General features: G+C 49.3%; 1 protein-coding gene across 14 annotated transcripts in view; it reads left to right on the top strand.

Moving 5' to 3' along the window:
• Positions 1–15744, top strand: part of PPFIBP2 (PPFIA binding protein 2) — a 147103-nt gene that overhangs the window by 110911 nt on the left and 20448 nt on the right. For all 14 annotated transcript variants that reach the window (XR_005983897.1, XM_041730031.1, XM_041730028.1 and 11 more), the window contains 8 exons: positions 1694–1786; positions 5224–5335; positions 7766–7827; positions 8947–9022; positions 10082–10185; positions 11945–12012; positions 13587–13644; positions 14561–14602. Coding sequence is in view for 13 of the 14 variants with exons in the window: in XM_041730031.1 (XP_041585965.1) it covers positions 1694–1786; positions 5224–5335; positions 7766–7827; positions 8947–9022; positions 10082–10185; positions 11945–12012; positions 13587–13644; positions 14561–14602 (615 nt within the window). In the remaining variant the exon portion in view is untranslated. The remainder of the gene's footprint in view (positions 1–1693; positions 1787–5223; positions 5336–7765; positions 7828–8946; positions 9023–10081; positions 10186–11944; positions 12013–13586; positions 13645–14560; positions 14603–15744) is intronic.

Raw genomic sequence — 15744 nt, 5'->3', positions numbered from 1 at the left:
AGGGTCGGTGGGAATTAACCCAGCAGACCACTGCAGACAGGAGGGAGCGCTGTGTGTGAAGGCCCGAACTGAGTTGGGAGGAGCCAAGGGATGCCAGGATCAGATGTGTGCTTTAATTACATTGTTCCCCTGGATGCGATGGGGGGGGGGAGGGGCAGTGGCTTCAAGAAGAGAAGATGAGGGTCATCTGGTTGGCTGGGTGGCTCAGTTGTGATCCCAGTGTCCTGGGATCGAGTCTCCCATCAGGCTCCCTGCATGGAGCCTGCTCCCTCTGCCTGTGTCTCTGCCTCTCCCGCTCTCTCTCTCTGTCTCTCATGAATAAATAAATAAAATCTTAAGAAAAAGGCGGGGAGGGGTGGCAAGATGACAGAGGAGCAAGCTCTGGAGAGGCTGTGTGGGCTGTGGAGATGAACTGCTAGGCCAGAGTAGTGGTGGTGGAGTTGGAGAGAGAGAACTTGATTTCCCTGGAGGTAGAATTAACCAGGCTTAGGGATGAACTACATCTGTGGGAGAGAGCGAGGTGCCAAGAATAGACCCCAGGTTTCTGGCACAGGCAAGTAGGTGGATGGAGATGCCATTCTGTGGGACGGGAATGTCTTTTAAAGGGGGAATTAAGTGTTCCACTGGGCCATGGCAGTTGGAGATGCCAGCGTGGAGGTGTTGGGTAGGGAGTCTGTGGGAATCTGGAGTTCAGAAAGCCTGGAAGTGATCACTCTCATGCTAATTTTTCTGATAGGACTCAGGCAGCAGGACCAACTGTCTGTTAAAGGAGCCTTGGTTTGGGACAAGGGTGCTTAGTGGTGTCATCTTTGCTGAAGGGGTAGTTTAGACAGCAAAGGGCCCTGTAGTCAGAAGAAACAATCTGACTTCCAGCTCACCACGGCCAAGTTGTTCAACTCTCCCTTCCTCATTCAGCGACCTTCAGTGGCTCCCTACTGACCAAAGACTGGCACCAGAGCTCCATATATCGCCATCCAAAGCCCTTGCAGTAGGGCCCCACCTTATCTTTCCAGCCTCACCTCCCACTGCCTCCTGCCCTCAGCCCCAGCCCAACAGACTGTCTCCCTGTCTGCCTCTGGGATACCTTCTCCCTCTCTCCTTTCTTTAAGCGGACCCACTCCCCTGCCCTGGAACACTCAGACTGGCTCTTCATTTGGCATTTGTTCTCTAGTTTTCTGTCCTGCTGGTTGTCCCTTCTTCTCTAGAGCCTTCCAGGATCACACACCAACCCTCTCCAGGTTCCTAGATCGCTCCCTCCAGCACAGAGAGGTGCTCCCACCTAGCCTGCTTCCTCCTCCTTTGTAATAAGCTGCCTCGCTTTGCACCTTTGTTCCTCTTGCTCCCAAGTCCTATCTGTCCTGCACTCTCCCTCCCCCACCCCCACACACTTGTGCACGATCTGGGCACACCCCGCAAGGGATGTGGATTTCAGAAAGGGGCAGGCTGAACAGGTTCTAAAAATAAGAAAATCTTCTCTTCCTGTGCCTGAAACTCCCTGGCTTCTGTTGTCTAATGGCCCAAACAGCTTTTCCCGAAACAGGACCATGTTTAAAGATTCAAGCTGCAGCGTGGAGCATGACGCAGGTGCTCCTGCCCCAGGCATCCTCTGCATGAGCCTAACCAGGGTTGGAGATCCAGGGAACACTGTGCTCTGTAACCATCAGAACCTTGTTTTTCTCCCTCATCCTTCTAGGAGTTACTGCAAGAGCTCAGGCACCTCAAAATCAAGGTGGAAGAGCTGGAGAATGAACGGAATCAGTATGAGTGGAAGCTGAAGGCCACTAAGGTAAGAGGCGGTTCTGACACTTTCGGAGAGTTTGAGGTCTGGTGGCAAGGGTCTGCACTCAAGCCCAGGGTTTGCGGTAGCCTAAGCTGGAAGCACGCAGATTGACCCTACTGTGTGCACACGCAACAGTGCACAGATTGTGCAAGCAGGCAGCTTGGGTCTAAGAAGCCCTCCTCGTAGGGAAAGCCCCCTGAGGTGATTCATGCTGGAGTAGCTGAGTCTCCTTCCTCTCTCTGTGTCCCGTAGCACCCCTAGGCTGGCCTGGGACCAGGACGGGGCTGTGAGCAAGGGAGAAGCCTTCAGGCAGATGAACACCAATGTTATACTGGCTGCATCACTTTAAATACAGCAGTCCCTTTATTAAAGGGGACTTTATTAACTGATTATTAATCAGTTTTTAAAATAGGCATGCTTCATTTTTAGCCTTGAATACATATGGAATATACATATGGAATATACTTATATATACATAATATATACATATTCCATACATGCATAATTTGACTATTGTTTTAACTAAATCATGTTTCTATTGAGCTGGGGAGCTAGGCTGTCCTGGGGTTGGGGGGAAGGAACAACCCCTGGGCAGCATTTCCACTTGAGGGAGCCTCTGAAGGCACATATGCTATTTCACTAAGGTCTCTGCAGCGCCACCGAGATGTGTTACCAGATTTTCACTTCTTACTGGAGTTTTTAAGAGTATTTAAGAATTTTCTTAACTTCTAGTTTATAATTTTATTTTTTCCTCTAGGTTAATTTTTATGATTTATAACAATAATACCCCTTACAGAGAGTTTTCAAACCTTTAAAAAATGAATTCAAATCACTTCTATACCACCCCAGAGCTATATTACTAATATTTCCTTCTAGGAATTTCTCTTTTGAGGTGTGTGTGTGGGGGGGTTTCTCTCTTTCTCTTTCTTAGTTTCTAATGTTGGTAATTTATGTATAATGTATGTCCCTCTATTAAAACCCTGAACATGATATTGATGTAGGTATAACCTGTTGTATAAAGTGATTTTCTTAACCACTTTATGGATGAGGAAGCTGAGGCACAGAGCAGTGAAATAACTCTCCCCAAGATCTTACCAAGTCAGCACTGATCCTGGCAAACCAAATCCACTTATCTCCAGCTCTGTTTTTATCTAAGTGACCCTTGTATGTAGGGTGCTTCACTTACCTGTTCCAGGAGCAGTGGTTTTCTCAAATAGCTCAGAACCTCTGTCACAGTGCCCCACGGCGGCAAATCCTGTCTCGGGGAAGCCTTTGAAGTTGAACATGCCACCTGTTATAAAACCAAATACCTTTTTTTAGATCACTTAAGCTCTTTGCCTTGGCATCTAGGCCTTTGAGATACTACAGGTTATTTAGTAACTATCAGGTGCGAGACACCTCTTGTGTGCCAGAATGCATCAAGCCCTTCGCCCACTTCTTCCTCATTTGATCAATAAAATAGCCTACTGAGGTCTGTTGATTTATTTTCCTCATTTTGGTGGTTAAGAAAACCGAGGCTCAGAGTGGCCAAGGTGAGGTTCAGATCTGGATCTCTGTCATTCCAAAAACCATGCTCTTTTCTCTACAAAATCCTGATTCCCTGCAGTAAAAACCTGCCCCGTTCTTGAAAGTTCTTCCATTTTCTGTGTCAAGCTTGTCCGTCCCTGAAAGCGATTCATTTTCAAGTGCAGCAGCAGTACGGTGTCCTCCCTGGGTTTAACGAGGCTGAGTTCTTGCAGGGAGCTGGGGTGCCCGCCTGCCTGCCAGTCTGCATGCCTTTGCCTCGGACCTCTTGCCGCACAGGTGCAGCCTCAGTGGCCGTGGCAGTAGGGTACTCTGTCCTCGTGGTCAGGTAGAGAGCTTGTGGGCCATTGTAGACTCTCCAGCTGTGGGGACCGGTACTACGCTAAGCACAACAGAGCTCCTGTCATTTCTGACCTATTCTGTGGAAACTGGCACATGGGAAGTGGGGCCTGGCCACTTAGTCTATAGGATTTTAAATAGATAACCTCACCCAGAGGCAGGCCTTAAGAGAAGAGACCTCCATATGCTGGGTGCTGGGCTCTGCCTCGATAGGCCCACATCACCAACATCTGTCGTGGGTCCCTCAGACAAGCATTGGCCTTCCAGATTCCTAACAGAGGCCAGCTCTCACTCTGACTGCAAAGAAAGGGGAAAATGGTCATGGAAGGTACAAGAAAGATTAAGAGGATATCTTCTAAAAATACTGTGGTCCTTGTAGAAATGAGAGGCGTTTGGACCAAAAGTCTTAAGGCTACGGTTTTCAGAAGCCACCAACATTGTTAGTTGTAAGTCACAGGCAGCGAGGCCCTAAGTGAGCTCTGGAAAGCTGCCGTGTGGCTGTAGGTCTCAACAAGCTGTTTGACGTAGCGGGGCTTGGCTCTCTGGCCTCCATGGATCTATACACCGAGATGGGCTCCATGATAGTGGCCTCCACCTGTGCTCTTAACTCAGAAGTAGGCTATAGTAGGTGGCACCTGGCTTTATAGCAGGTGGGGTTGGCAGCCTGGTCACTGAGTGGCTCTGTGCCTTAGACCTCGAATCCTGCACTCCTGGTGTCTCCCCAGTAGTGACATGCAGGGATATAAAGCCAGTGTGCCCCTTGGGATGGGACCGACACGGTTCTGATCTTCTAATGAGGATGGGAAGATATGGAAATCACACCTACTGTTATGTGTGAAATTTAACAAGCTCTGCTTAGTGGAAATGTGGGAACCTGCCAGTACAACTGTCCGTGTGTGGCTGTGTACCAATGTAAGTATGCAGCTTTGTGGCTGTACTGACATGCTTTATTTGCAACAGTGTATCTGCTCAGCACACCTGAATGCTTGTACCTAAGTACATGTTGGGTGAGCGTGCACGGGGCCTGGAGGCTGGGCAGAGGCCGAGGCTATGCATGAAGGCTGGGAGAGTACTTCGAAGGAGGGAGTACTCTTGGCTTACTCTCCGTCTACCAGGAGTGACTTGATTTCCACTATACTTCCTGTATGGGCTAGAAAAATGAAAGATGTGCACACTTGTTACAATGGTGTTTATACGTGCTGTTGCATGAATATCTTGGAAGAAGGAAGGCCACATCCAGAAAGAGAATCTCCATCAGCAGCCCTCCCGTTGTGCACACTTCCAGCTCCTCAGGCCTCAGTGGTGACTGGGCCTCAGGGGGCAGGGTAAGGAAAGAGTCTGGTCAGGTAGGAGGGTGCAGGTGAAGAGCCAGAGCCCTGGGCAGGGCCAGATTGGCCAGGAGGAGCGCCACCTGCTGGGGAGGGCAGTGAACACCTCTGCTCACCTCTGACACCTCTGCTCCTGACTGCCCCACATGCCATGGGACCCCAGCATTGGTCCTGGTCTCTGAATGACTTGAGGTACTTCGTTACAGTCTGGTAGTCCCTCTGAGCCGCTAGGGTCCTCTGTTGCTCTTTCAGGCTGAGGTAGCCCAGCTGCAAGAGCAGGTGGCCCTGAAGGATGCAGAAATTGAGCGTCTGCACAGCCAGCTCTCCCGGACTGCAGCTCTCCACAATGACCATGCAGAGAAAGGTAACTGGTGTGGCTGTGATCGAACATGGTTGGCCCTGGGCCCCGAGCTCTCTCTCGTAAGTGGACGTGTGTGTCCCTGAGTGAGTATGTATATGCCTATGTGAGAGGCATGCCAGTGTGCGCGTATGTCCTGTGTGTGTGCAAACATGCCCAAGTGAATAGATGAGTGTGTGCATGCATGCACGCACATGCTTGAACGGGCCTATAAAGTGCAGCTCTATGGTGGAATCATTGCCATGAACTCCTCCCATGTCCAGAAGACTCTGCTCTGAAGGCTTTCTCAGATGTAGTCTGATCATTAAGTTCTGTACAGCCACCTCTGGAGCTTTTTTTTTTTCACTTGATTGATAGGACTTATTTTTGTGTCATCCCCATAAGGGAGGCTTTAGTGATTTACTCACTTTATAGATGCTCACCTGATACCCAGACAAGGCCCTGAGGTTACAGAAAAAAATCAGTTATTTCTCATCCTTTAGATCTCAGCTTAAATGTTACCTCTCAGAAAGACTTTTCCTGGCCACTCTACCTCAGTGAGGTGCCCCCAGTCCTATTGTCCTCTATGTCGGCATTCTTCTTGTTTGTGTCCTAGCACTTAAAACTTATCAGGGCTGCGTTTAGGGAGGTCTCTTGGTATAGACTGTTGTCCTCCCTGTGGGGCCAGGGACTGTCTCTGTTCTATTTAAGACCATATCCATGGAACTTCACACAGCATTCAGCCATGATAGGCCCCTAAGAAATACTGAGTAAGTGAAAGGGCAGTGGATTGTCCGTGATAAGTTCAAGTCTGCTGATTCAAAATAGAGGATGAATCCCCAAATCCTCTTATCCACACCTATTTGATATTTACAGCTATTCACCTGGTGTGCAAAATGATCACACACCTTGCGACTTCTCCTACCTGCAGGCTGCAGGGCAGTGCTAGAGGAGGTCCTGTAGCCCTGTGGATTGGCCCCACTGCTGGGTCCCCTCTCAGCCTTAGCAGGGCTTAGCTTGGGTCCCTGGCTGGCGTGCAGAGGCCATGCAGCCCTGAAACAGTGACTTCGGCTGGAGAAGGAGATTGGTGACCCATATATCCATCGCTTCCTCAGCCTTTCTCAGTGTTTTTCCCAGCCTTCCAGCATGTTTCCCACCTGCCAAGGCTCAAGGTGGGGTCTGGGGCCCCCTAAGATATTCTAGACTCTCTGTGATGATTAATCTGCACAGAACACTTCCTGTGCCCTGACTCTAGGCCAGGCAGTCTTCCCCTTCCAACTTTGCTTCTCTCTAGTCTACACCTCTAATCAATCATCAGGTAACTCTTGGAGCTGGTCCTTTGGCCATTTGCTCCTCAGGTTGGGTTCTGCCCAAAGCATTGAGGTTTGCCAGTCTTCGTATGGGGCTTACCACCCCCCCCCCCAAATGGAGCTGCAGAGCTGATCTTCAGCTGCCAAGAGCCTAAGAGAGTGAGCAGGCACTCTACTTTCCTCTGAAAATGAATCCCTGTGACTATTACCACAAAGCCCATATATTTACTCTTCCTATTCTTATTGCAAGCGAGATGCCTATACCTTGGTTTCCTCGTCTCCTGTACTTTGTTTACAGAATTATCTCTATTCCTTTTGCAGTAATCAGTTCAGGGATGGGGACAGGTCTTTGTTTTGAAGCTCCAATTATGTGACAATCCCTAGACCTAAACATTTAGCAGAATGACCTCCAGCTCCTTTAGGCATCGGCCTTTGACCTGCCCCATCAGGTCAGTTGGGGAAGAAATCAAGAGTCCCTATTAGGTCCAGAGGGAGAGCAGGCCATGGGTTGTCCACAGCAGATTGACACAGGTACCTTGAGCTACAGGGAAATTCTATGGGTTTCTGAAATAAGATAGTTTTCCTTAACTGTAGGGTTTGTTTTAATGTATATATAGATGTGTCTAAACATTTGTTAGTCAATTCTGACTAGAGCATTTTAATTTAAGCCAAGTATCCAGCTCTTTTACATAATCGTTCTTTTTTCATCTTCATTCAGCTGTAGACTTTTTTTTTTTCCCCCTTGTTTTAAACTCTCCTTTGTGCAATCCATGGGACACTCTGATTTTCTACAAAACTAGTTAGCAGCCCAGGTGCATACCCACTCAGGTAATAGGCAATAAATGTCTGTATTCTTCTGAGATCTTGGTTCTGAAAGATTTGGGGGTTGTTCTGTGCCACTGTTGAATAAATGGCATTTTGATTTCCCCCCACTAATGTCCATAAAGAGAAGATAAGATACTAGGCTCATTCATTTAGTAATCCAACAAATATTCAATGAGACCAACTATGCCAGACATCATCACAGGCTCTCCAAGAAGTAAAAGAGCCCATGTGTAATGTTCTCACAAGGAAAGTGTCAGCATCTTAGCACGTGGGGATGGCTGTCTGCGTTTCAATAATTCTTCCTACACCTAAATTCTTCTAGACCAAGAAATCCAGCGTCTGAAAATGGGGATGGAAACTTTGCTTGTGGCCAATGAAGATAAGGTAAGCTGATCATCAGGCAGCCCTGTTCTTCCTCTGCTGACATCTCTGGCTGTTCCATCCCTACTGGTCTCTGATATTCTGGGCAGGGCCATGCCCGGCAGGCCAGTGACCCAGGGACATGTCAGGAGAACGGCTGCTGCCTCTTCAAGACTGAGCCTCAGCCACCTGTTTCTTGCTTTGAAGCCTTGGGGACTTTGCCTAACTAAAATCTCCCGACGGCAGATTCAAGTCCTACCTGTTTGTGCTGGTGTGGGGTAAAAAATACCACCACAGTTATTGCGAGTGTCGTAACTGCTGCTTAGACTCCTGGCAGAACTTGAGACCCGTCCACCCACCTCCTATGCGCACGGTCTGGCGATAGACCCCTCACGAGGACCCTGGGCAGCCTGTGATGTACTTACCCTGCTGCCTTCTGTTCCTCACATCTGGTTCCTGCATGATCCTGGAAAAGCCACCTCTGTAACTGTAGAGCACCCATCTAGGTGCTAACTTGAGCCCCGAAGCTCACAACCCTGCATTTTACAGATGAGGAAACTGAGACTCCAAGTACTCGAGTAGTTTTGCCCAAGGTCAGATAACAGTAGGGAGTGGAGCCAGGGTCACCCCTGAGTCTGTCTAAGGCCAAACTCTGTATGGCCTCCCAAGCCCCCAGACCTTCACTGAAAGAAATGATCTCCTCTGGGAATTTTGTCTGTTGTGCAAGGAATCTCCGACTTCTAAGGGACAGGTGAGATAAACTGGAGATAAACACAACAGCTTTATTTTAATCTTTCTTGGCATGTAGCTCCAAGAGGACAATAGTCAACCAGGAGGCAGATTGCAAAGGATAGGGAGATAGTGAGTTTCCTGCTTCTGGAAATGTGTTAAGCCCCTCGAAGGATTGTTTTATGGCTGGAGACCTGACTCATAGCCTTCAGGTGGAGATAAGAATGTTTGCAGCGCCTAGGGGGCAGACCACTGAGAACCCAGGCTCTGGACACTAGGCTTCCCATTGAAGCGTCCCTTAGTTCCATGGAGCGTATCTTCTCAGTGTGCCCAGAACATAGTGTGGGCCCCCACAAGAAGTCGTCTGAGGGAACAGTGGTGGTGTTCACATATGGTCTGCTCTCACACTGACAGGACCGTCGGATAGAGGAGCTCACGGGGCTGCTAAACCAGTACCGAAGGGTGAAGGAGATGATGATGGCAACTCAAGGTGAGGGCAAGGAGGATTCTTCATTTTCTCCCAGAAAGGAATTCCATCTACTGCATTAAACCCAGGGGCATTTCACTAGAGACTCCTCTTTATTTGGGGATGATCCTCTGCTGGAGAATGGAGCTGGTTAGACTGTCCTGGACGGTGGGAAATTGGTAGCAGCTATTGATTTCTAGAAACTGTCTAGATTCTAGATTTCTAGAAACATGTCTGATGACAGTCCAGAGCTCCCAGGGACTAAGCAGATTGTCAAGAGAAAGCCATCGATGCGAGCCCTTGGGAATCCCCATCCTTGTAGGTCTCCCATGCGTCTTTCCTGGATACCCCTTAGGGGCAGTGAGTGCAGTCAAACCTGAGCCGAAGATCAGTTCAGTACCCCTCACGGGGGATTCGAGCTTGTCCACCTCTTGAGTAATCTAAAAGCTCCCCCAGCAGGTTTCCAGGGCACGTGGGGAGCCTTCTTTGAGTCTCTAGGTGCCTGGGTTCCTGTAGGAAGGCAGAGGGCAGGGAGAGCTGTTGGCGTCTCATGCTTGCCGCCAGGCTGAAGGCACCACGCAGGCAGCATTAGTGCTCATACAAGCCCAGGAGGGCAGATGCCGGGCTGCCTGCCTTAGCCTCCACGACGTTGACCTGGGCTCCTATCACAGCCCCGGGAAAGCACCTGCTTCGCAAGAGGGGGCTGCTCTGAGGGTATTCAGAGACCTGTCATTCTAGCTGAGCTTTGGCTGATCCTGCACACATATCACAGCCCCGTTTTCCTCTGGTCTTTGAGGTCAAGTCAGAGCCTAATTGCCTGGCCAAGGAATGAGGTTTGGGAGGGAAAGTAGAGATTGCCCTCTCTCTGTTCCACCCATGAGCTTTGCCCTTGAGATGACCCTCATGACAGACCTTCTTCAGATGTCCTGAAGAATCTTAGGACTCACACTCTTAATGTACCTTTATATCTTCCTTAGGCTTTCTTCATGAAGGAGAAAGACTGTTAGAGTTTTGCATCATTACAGGTTTCTGAACAACTCCCACAGTAGTGACCCCCACCCTCTTCTGCATTCATGCTTCCAGGGCCCTCAGAAAGAACTCTCTCAAGCAATGAAGAAGAACTCGAGGGAAGTTTCAGAAAGTGGAGCACTGCAAATAAAGGCCCCGAAGAATTATTTAAACCAGAGGTGCTGTGTTTCATCCATGATGTGGGGTTTCTGCAGGCCCTAGGGGCTTGTACAGAGCTTGGGAGAGGGTCTAATTAGGTACCTGTCAGGTATAAAGCGTGACAGGTGAGAACCTAAGTGGGTGGAGCGGTCCTCCCAGCCCTTGGGGAGAGCACTGAGGGTGGAGGGCACCCAGGTACAGGCCTGCATTCAGAGTGGGAGGGGTGGCATCATAGAGACTGGACTTGCAAAGACAGAAATTCTCAATCCAGTTCCTTAATGCTTTTCATCTTTCCTATCTGGGAGATAAACAGAGACCCAGGTGGTTTCATTTCATTTCCCCCTGTTTCTCCAGCGTCTGTGTTAGTGCCTGGTGCCCAGGAGAACGCAAATATTTGTCGAAGGAATGAATGTGTCTTGCTCGTCGAGGGGAATACCTCCAGCTGTTGCAGTGATCGTTCCTATTTCAGACATCTCCTCCAGCCCCTATAACCAGCAGGAAGATTTTCTTTTCTCTTTTGCTGGTCCTATTACATGAATCTCTCTGCATTTAGACTAGATACAAATGAGCAAGTAAATGCAAAGATCCCTTCTCAGGTGGAAAAGGGGCTTCAGCCCAGGATGTAAAAAGTTCATGAAACTCTAGCATGGCCAAACTGAAGAGGATCTCAGGAGTCTAGCTCAGCTTTTCTGAGGGAGGAGCAAAAGTGTCACCAACTCAAACAAACATTCCAGACTGCTGACAACAATCCGGTAGCAATGATTGGCACTCGGTAGCTCTGTGTGGTCACTGTGATGAGCACTGTACATGGCTCTCACCTCATTTCTCCTCACGACACTGTCGGGATTCTTATTTTATTGTGAAGCTGAAGCTCAAAGAGGGTAATGATCTGCTTTAGGTCACACGGTGGGTAGATGGCAGCACCTGGAATTAGACTCCCATCCATCTGACCAAAAAGCCCAGACTTTTGACAACTGTATTATAATACCAGGGTTCTCCCTATAGTAGACCAAAAAGGTACTTACTGGGCTCTAGAGAAAAGATCATCTTTGCACTTAGTACTTAATGCTGAAAACTTCAAACCGTGTCCTCCATAGACACCACCAGTACTCATGTTTGGTTCACCTGTAATGCTCTTCCCTTTTAGCCTTTTCACTAAGTGCATTCTCATTTCTCAAATGTTCTCCCCTCTGAAGCCCTCTTCTGAACTATCCTTCCCTCCCCTGTATCTCTATACTGCATTATAGGTATCAGTACCATAAGGACATCTATACTGATTGTTTATCCTAATTGTCTGCCTGTCTGGTGTAGGGAGCACTTAGCCTACACAGCACAGGGCCCGGCAGGCAGGAGATGTTGCCCATGTTTGTTAAGTGAATATATCAATTATAGTGTTTCTCACTGTAAGCAAATGAAATCGACTCTGGCTAACCTACACCAAGAAGGCATGTTTTTGAAAGGGTGTGTGGTGGCTTCCTGAATGAAAGAAAAAGCTGAACAGCCTGGCTCAGAAAGGGCAGGAGAAACAGGATTCCCAGGGGTTCAGGTGTCAGGCCTCTACTGCAGGGTTATGGATGCAGGTCTGGGGAGCAGAGGCAGGTCGGCCCAGGTTTCCAATACTCCTTTCTCCTTGGCATCTTGAAAGAGCAAGGCACCCATACTGACACAGCCATCCTGGCTGTACCTAGAGGAGGAAGTGGAACTCCTCAAGGAGAAAGGATGGTAGGAAGTCTCCAGATAGTAACTGTCCCCTACAGTGACTTCTGTTTTTTGGTGCAGATGCCTCCAAGATGTAGCTCTCCCACCATGGGGCCACCTCCACTACCGCAGAAATCACTGGAAACCAGGTAGGAGTCCTGATCATTTCCTTGGAGCTGTGCCCTCAGGCCCCTCTTAGGGCCCCTGCGTGGACTGGCCATGCATAGTGAGCACAGCCACATGTCTAGCCACACCTAACCTTCCACTGAGCAGCACTCCAGACCCTGGCAGTGGCCACAGTGTAGCCCTGGCTACGGAGCAGTCACAAACCATGCCTTCCTCCCCTGGCCACAGAAAAGACTTCCCTTCCCATGGGCTAAGGGTCTGGGCCATTGCCACTGAGAGTAGACCTGACCAGGGCTTGGAGGCTCAAAGGAGAGGTGGCTGTAGGTTGTCTGTGCCCACCAGTGGCTCCTCGGGGCTGGGAGTATGCCATGACATAGGTCTCGTTTTCATCAGCTCTTCTTGAGAGTCCTTCCTGCTCTCAAGATCCCTAGAGCGCTGTGACAGTCCAGGCTTCCCAGGGAGAGCCATTTCTCCTACAGGGAGGTTGATTAATTGCTTTGGGGAAGCAATTATAACAGGCTGGCCCGTAGGATCACCTGGCTGCCACCTGTCTGGTTCCCTCTAGCTTCCTATGTCAATAATTTAGAATACACTTCCAAGTTGGGCCCCATGTAATGGAGACATAGAGGCTCCACTGCCAAGAGCAGGCTGTCTTTCAGTGAGGGTATCTGGGGAAATTGGCCATAAGTATGATGGAAGCTTCCCCAGAATGGCGCTAAGAGTCCAGAACTTACATGCTCAGGACCCCACTTTCTAGAGAGCCACTGTTTCCCTCAGCCTTTAGCCCTAGAGAAAAACTGTCAGTGTCAAAGACAGCAACTGACCAGTAGGTTTTGCACAATAAGAAATTCAGTTTATGAGTTCACTCAGGAGGAAGTCACCACTGACTAACTCACACTGACCAGGCTCATAGGAGACCAATGTGCCAAGAGATTCTGCTTTACTCACATGAACTGAGAAATAACACTGCCAGGGAGACTTGTCACAAAGTAACCCTTATGACCACTGGTGGCATTGCCTCTTCTCTATACAATTGGTGCCCTTCTCTGCAAAATAATCTCTGAAAAAGCAAATTCCTCTGAACAGACTAGTGAGGGTATATGGAGCTGAAGCAAAGGGTTGGAAGATCCAGCAGGTGATGTTCTGGAGCTGTGCCTGGCTGATGTGCTCATTTTCACTCTCATGTGGCACAGCTCCTTCCTCCCTGGATTCCGTCTTAGATTCACGGACAAGGCAGTGTTGGCACCTTTCCTGTCTTTTGACTCCACAGAGCCTTCTTTTATGACTGCATAACAATTAGCTCCCATTAATGTAACAGAATTGAGTGTATTCTAGACTTTCAGGGAATGTCAAGGTCCTTTGATTTGGATTTAAGTGATGCCCTCATGCCCTCAGCAATATGTTATCTGACCAGGCTATCCCCGGGATGGGCCAGTCTCCTATGTAGTGATTGTGATGAGAGGATGGTTTTTCCCTGACCTTCATCCTAAACTCACTTAACAGACAACTGGTAAACTGGACAACTCGGAATGTCCTGTGCGCAAATGACACACCTGCTCTAGTAACTGTTTGTTAACTTTCTTTTGTGTTTTTCCAGAGCTCAGAAAAAACTCTCCTGTAGTCTAGAAGACCTGAGAAGTGAATCTGTGGACAAGGTCAGCCTCTGGGTCTCTCCATAAAGACTCCTGACTTACTTACCCAGCAGTTCTGTGACAGACAGATCCCACCCTATAGAGGGCTTTCTATAGCTGCCAGGGAGGCAGGAATTACATGAACATTTTGAGAAAACCAATCAGATATGGCCCGAGGCATCGTAGAGGCAGGGCAGGGACAGGAAATGCTGCCTGGAGTTGACAGAGAAGATGTAGAAGTGGGCACAGGCAGGCTTTGGGATATGGCACGGGGAGTAGGAGAATGTAAATTCAGAGCCATGAGTCAGATCAAACCCTGGTCTTGAATCCTGGCCTTATATCTCCAGAGCCACTCTGGGAGCATTGCGGAGATTTTGAATGAAGAGATAATGTGGATAAAGTTGATGAATTATGAGATAATTTAGGAGATTAGAGAGGAAGCTTTTTTAAGAGCCTAGAAAGATGTGAGGAGGGCTCTGTGACCCCTTATTTGAGAGCGACCCTTGACCACATGGGTAACCCCAGTGCTAGAGGGGTAGGTGACAAGGTCCCTGGAGATGAGGGCTCCTTCCCTGACAGAGCACCTTTATGGACACCTGCCGCATGCAGCCCTTGGTCTGAGCGGCGTACCAGCGCTGGTAATTACAAAGGAAACCAATGAAGGCTGGAGCTGGCAGGAGCCACAGGGCCCATTCGGTGGCTCTGCCCTGTGATCCGGTGCCTCTGGCTCTCTGGTCGCTGGCAGCTGCCCAGAACATCTGTCCATGGATTGGACAGGGATCTCTGTTCCTTCCATGGATGGTGATTACCTGACGAAGATGGGGAGGGAGGGAATGAGCCTTGCAGCTGTAAGCAGGCAGGTGGTCCTAGGTGGTTGTTTGCGACTAATACGGTCTCTCTCTCTCTCCACGCGATTGAAATCCTTCTTGCCACTGCGTAGTGTGTCAACGGGAACCAGATCTCCCCAGTGGTAGAACCCAAGGTATGGAAACTGCATATCCCTCTCCTGCATTTCTGGTCGCATGTCTGCTGGAGTCTTTTCCCCGAGCAGGTTATAGCTTTGGCAACTGTAAAATCATTCATTAACGGGACAAGAGCCATTTGGCCTGCTGAAAGACAAAGCTTCCTCTCCCATTTTCTGCTTATGCACACCCCTCTGTGTGGCGTGACTTCACCCCATTGTGGGGTAGGATTTATTATTGTCTCCTCCATTTTACAGGCTCAGAAAAACTCAGCTTTAACAAGGCATTGCCGATCTGACTGCCGGGAAGGGGGATGCTAGGGTTTCCACCCACAGCCAGAGGGGCGCGACAGCTCCCATCCTTTCTGTGCTGATGTCGTGGTTAAACGGGGGCGCGCTCAGCCACGGATGCAAGAATCTTTCCGTGGCAGCCCCTCACGTTGGTGTCTGGCCCTTGCTTCTGTGACCGAGGGCTCACTACCTCATAAGACTATACTCTTTCCCAGCTCTATTAGACGCACCTACTGGACTTCCCTAGAGTGTACACCCGCCAATCCCGGCTCTCCCTTTGGAGCCCCTGGAATGCACCCATCTCCCCTGCTCTGACAGCTCCAGAATCTGAGTTCCTCAGGCCCTCTCTGATGAGTGGCACATCCTCTTCTCCTGTGTGCAGATCACAAGGCTTTAAAGATCCTATTCGGTCTCTTGAGGGTCAGCACCGGTTTCTCTAACTGGTGCCCTGGACCACCCTGGAGCACCATATTCTAGATAGGGTCTGATGGGTGCCTTCCTTGACCTAGGGCCTGCTCTGGTAGTTACTGCTGTGACTCCAGGCCCCGGGGCACAGGATCATTTTTGTGCTGTGCTGGTATGCTCGGCCCCAGGCAGGAATCCTTCCCTATTGAGAAACAATAAAACAGGTCCTCGAGGCTAAAGGGGTAGAGCTTCGCCTGAGCCCATCTGATACAAAACCCATATTCTTGCCACTCTGGTGCGCTGCCTCTCCACTCCAATGTAAGGCAGATTTCCGTTCCCCCACAACCAGCCTTATTCTTCTGTTCCTTGTGTGTCCTCTTCTGACCTTGACCTTCTCCAGCAGTGAATCCTTTCTTCCCAGCTGTCCTTGGCTGAACAGAGCTGAGAATCCTTTCTGTTGCCTTCTG

The sequence above is a fragment of the Vulpes lagopus genome, chromosome 15 (genome assembly GCF_018345385.1).
Source record: "Vulpes lagopus strain Blue_001 chromosome 15, ASM1834538v1, whole genome shotgun sequence".
In the NCBI taxonomy this organism is placed as follows: domain Eukaryota; kingdom Metazoa; phylum Chordata; class Mammalia; order Carnivora; family Canidae; genus Vulpes; species Vulpes lagopus.
The sequence above is the reverse complement of the archived record's forward strand: the minus strand, read 5'-3'. Positions and strand labels throughout refer to the sequence as shown.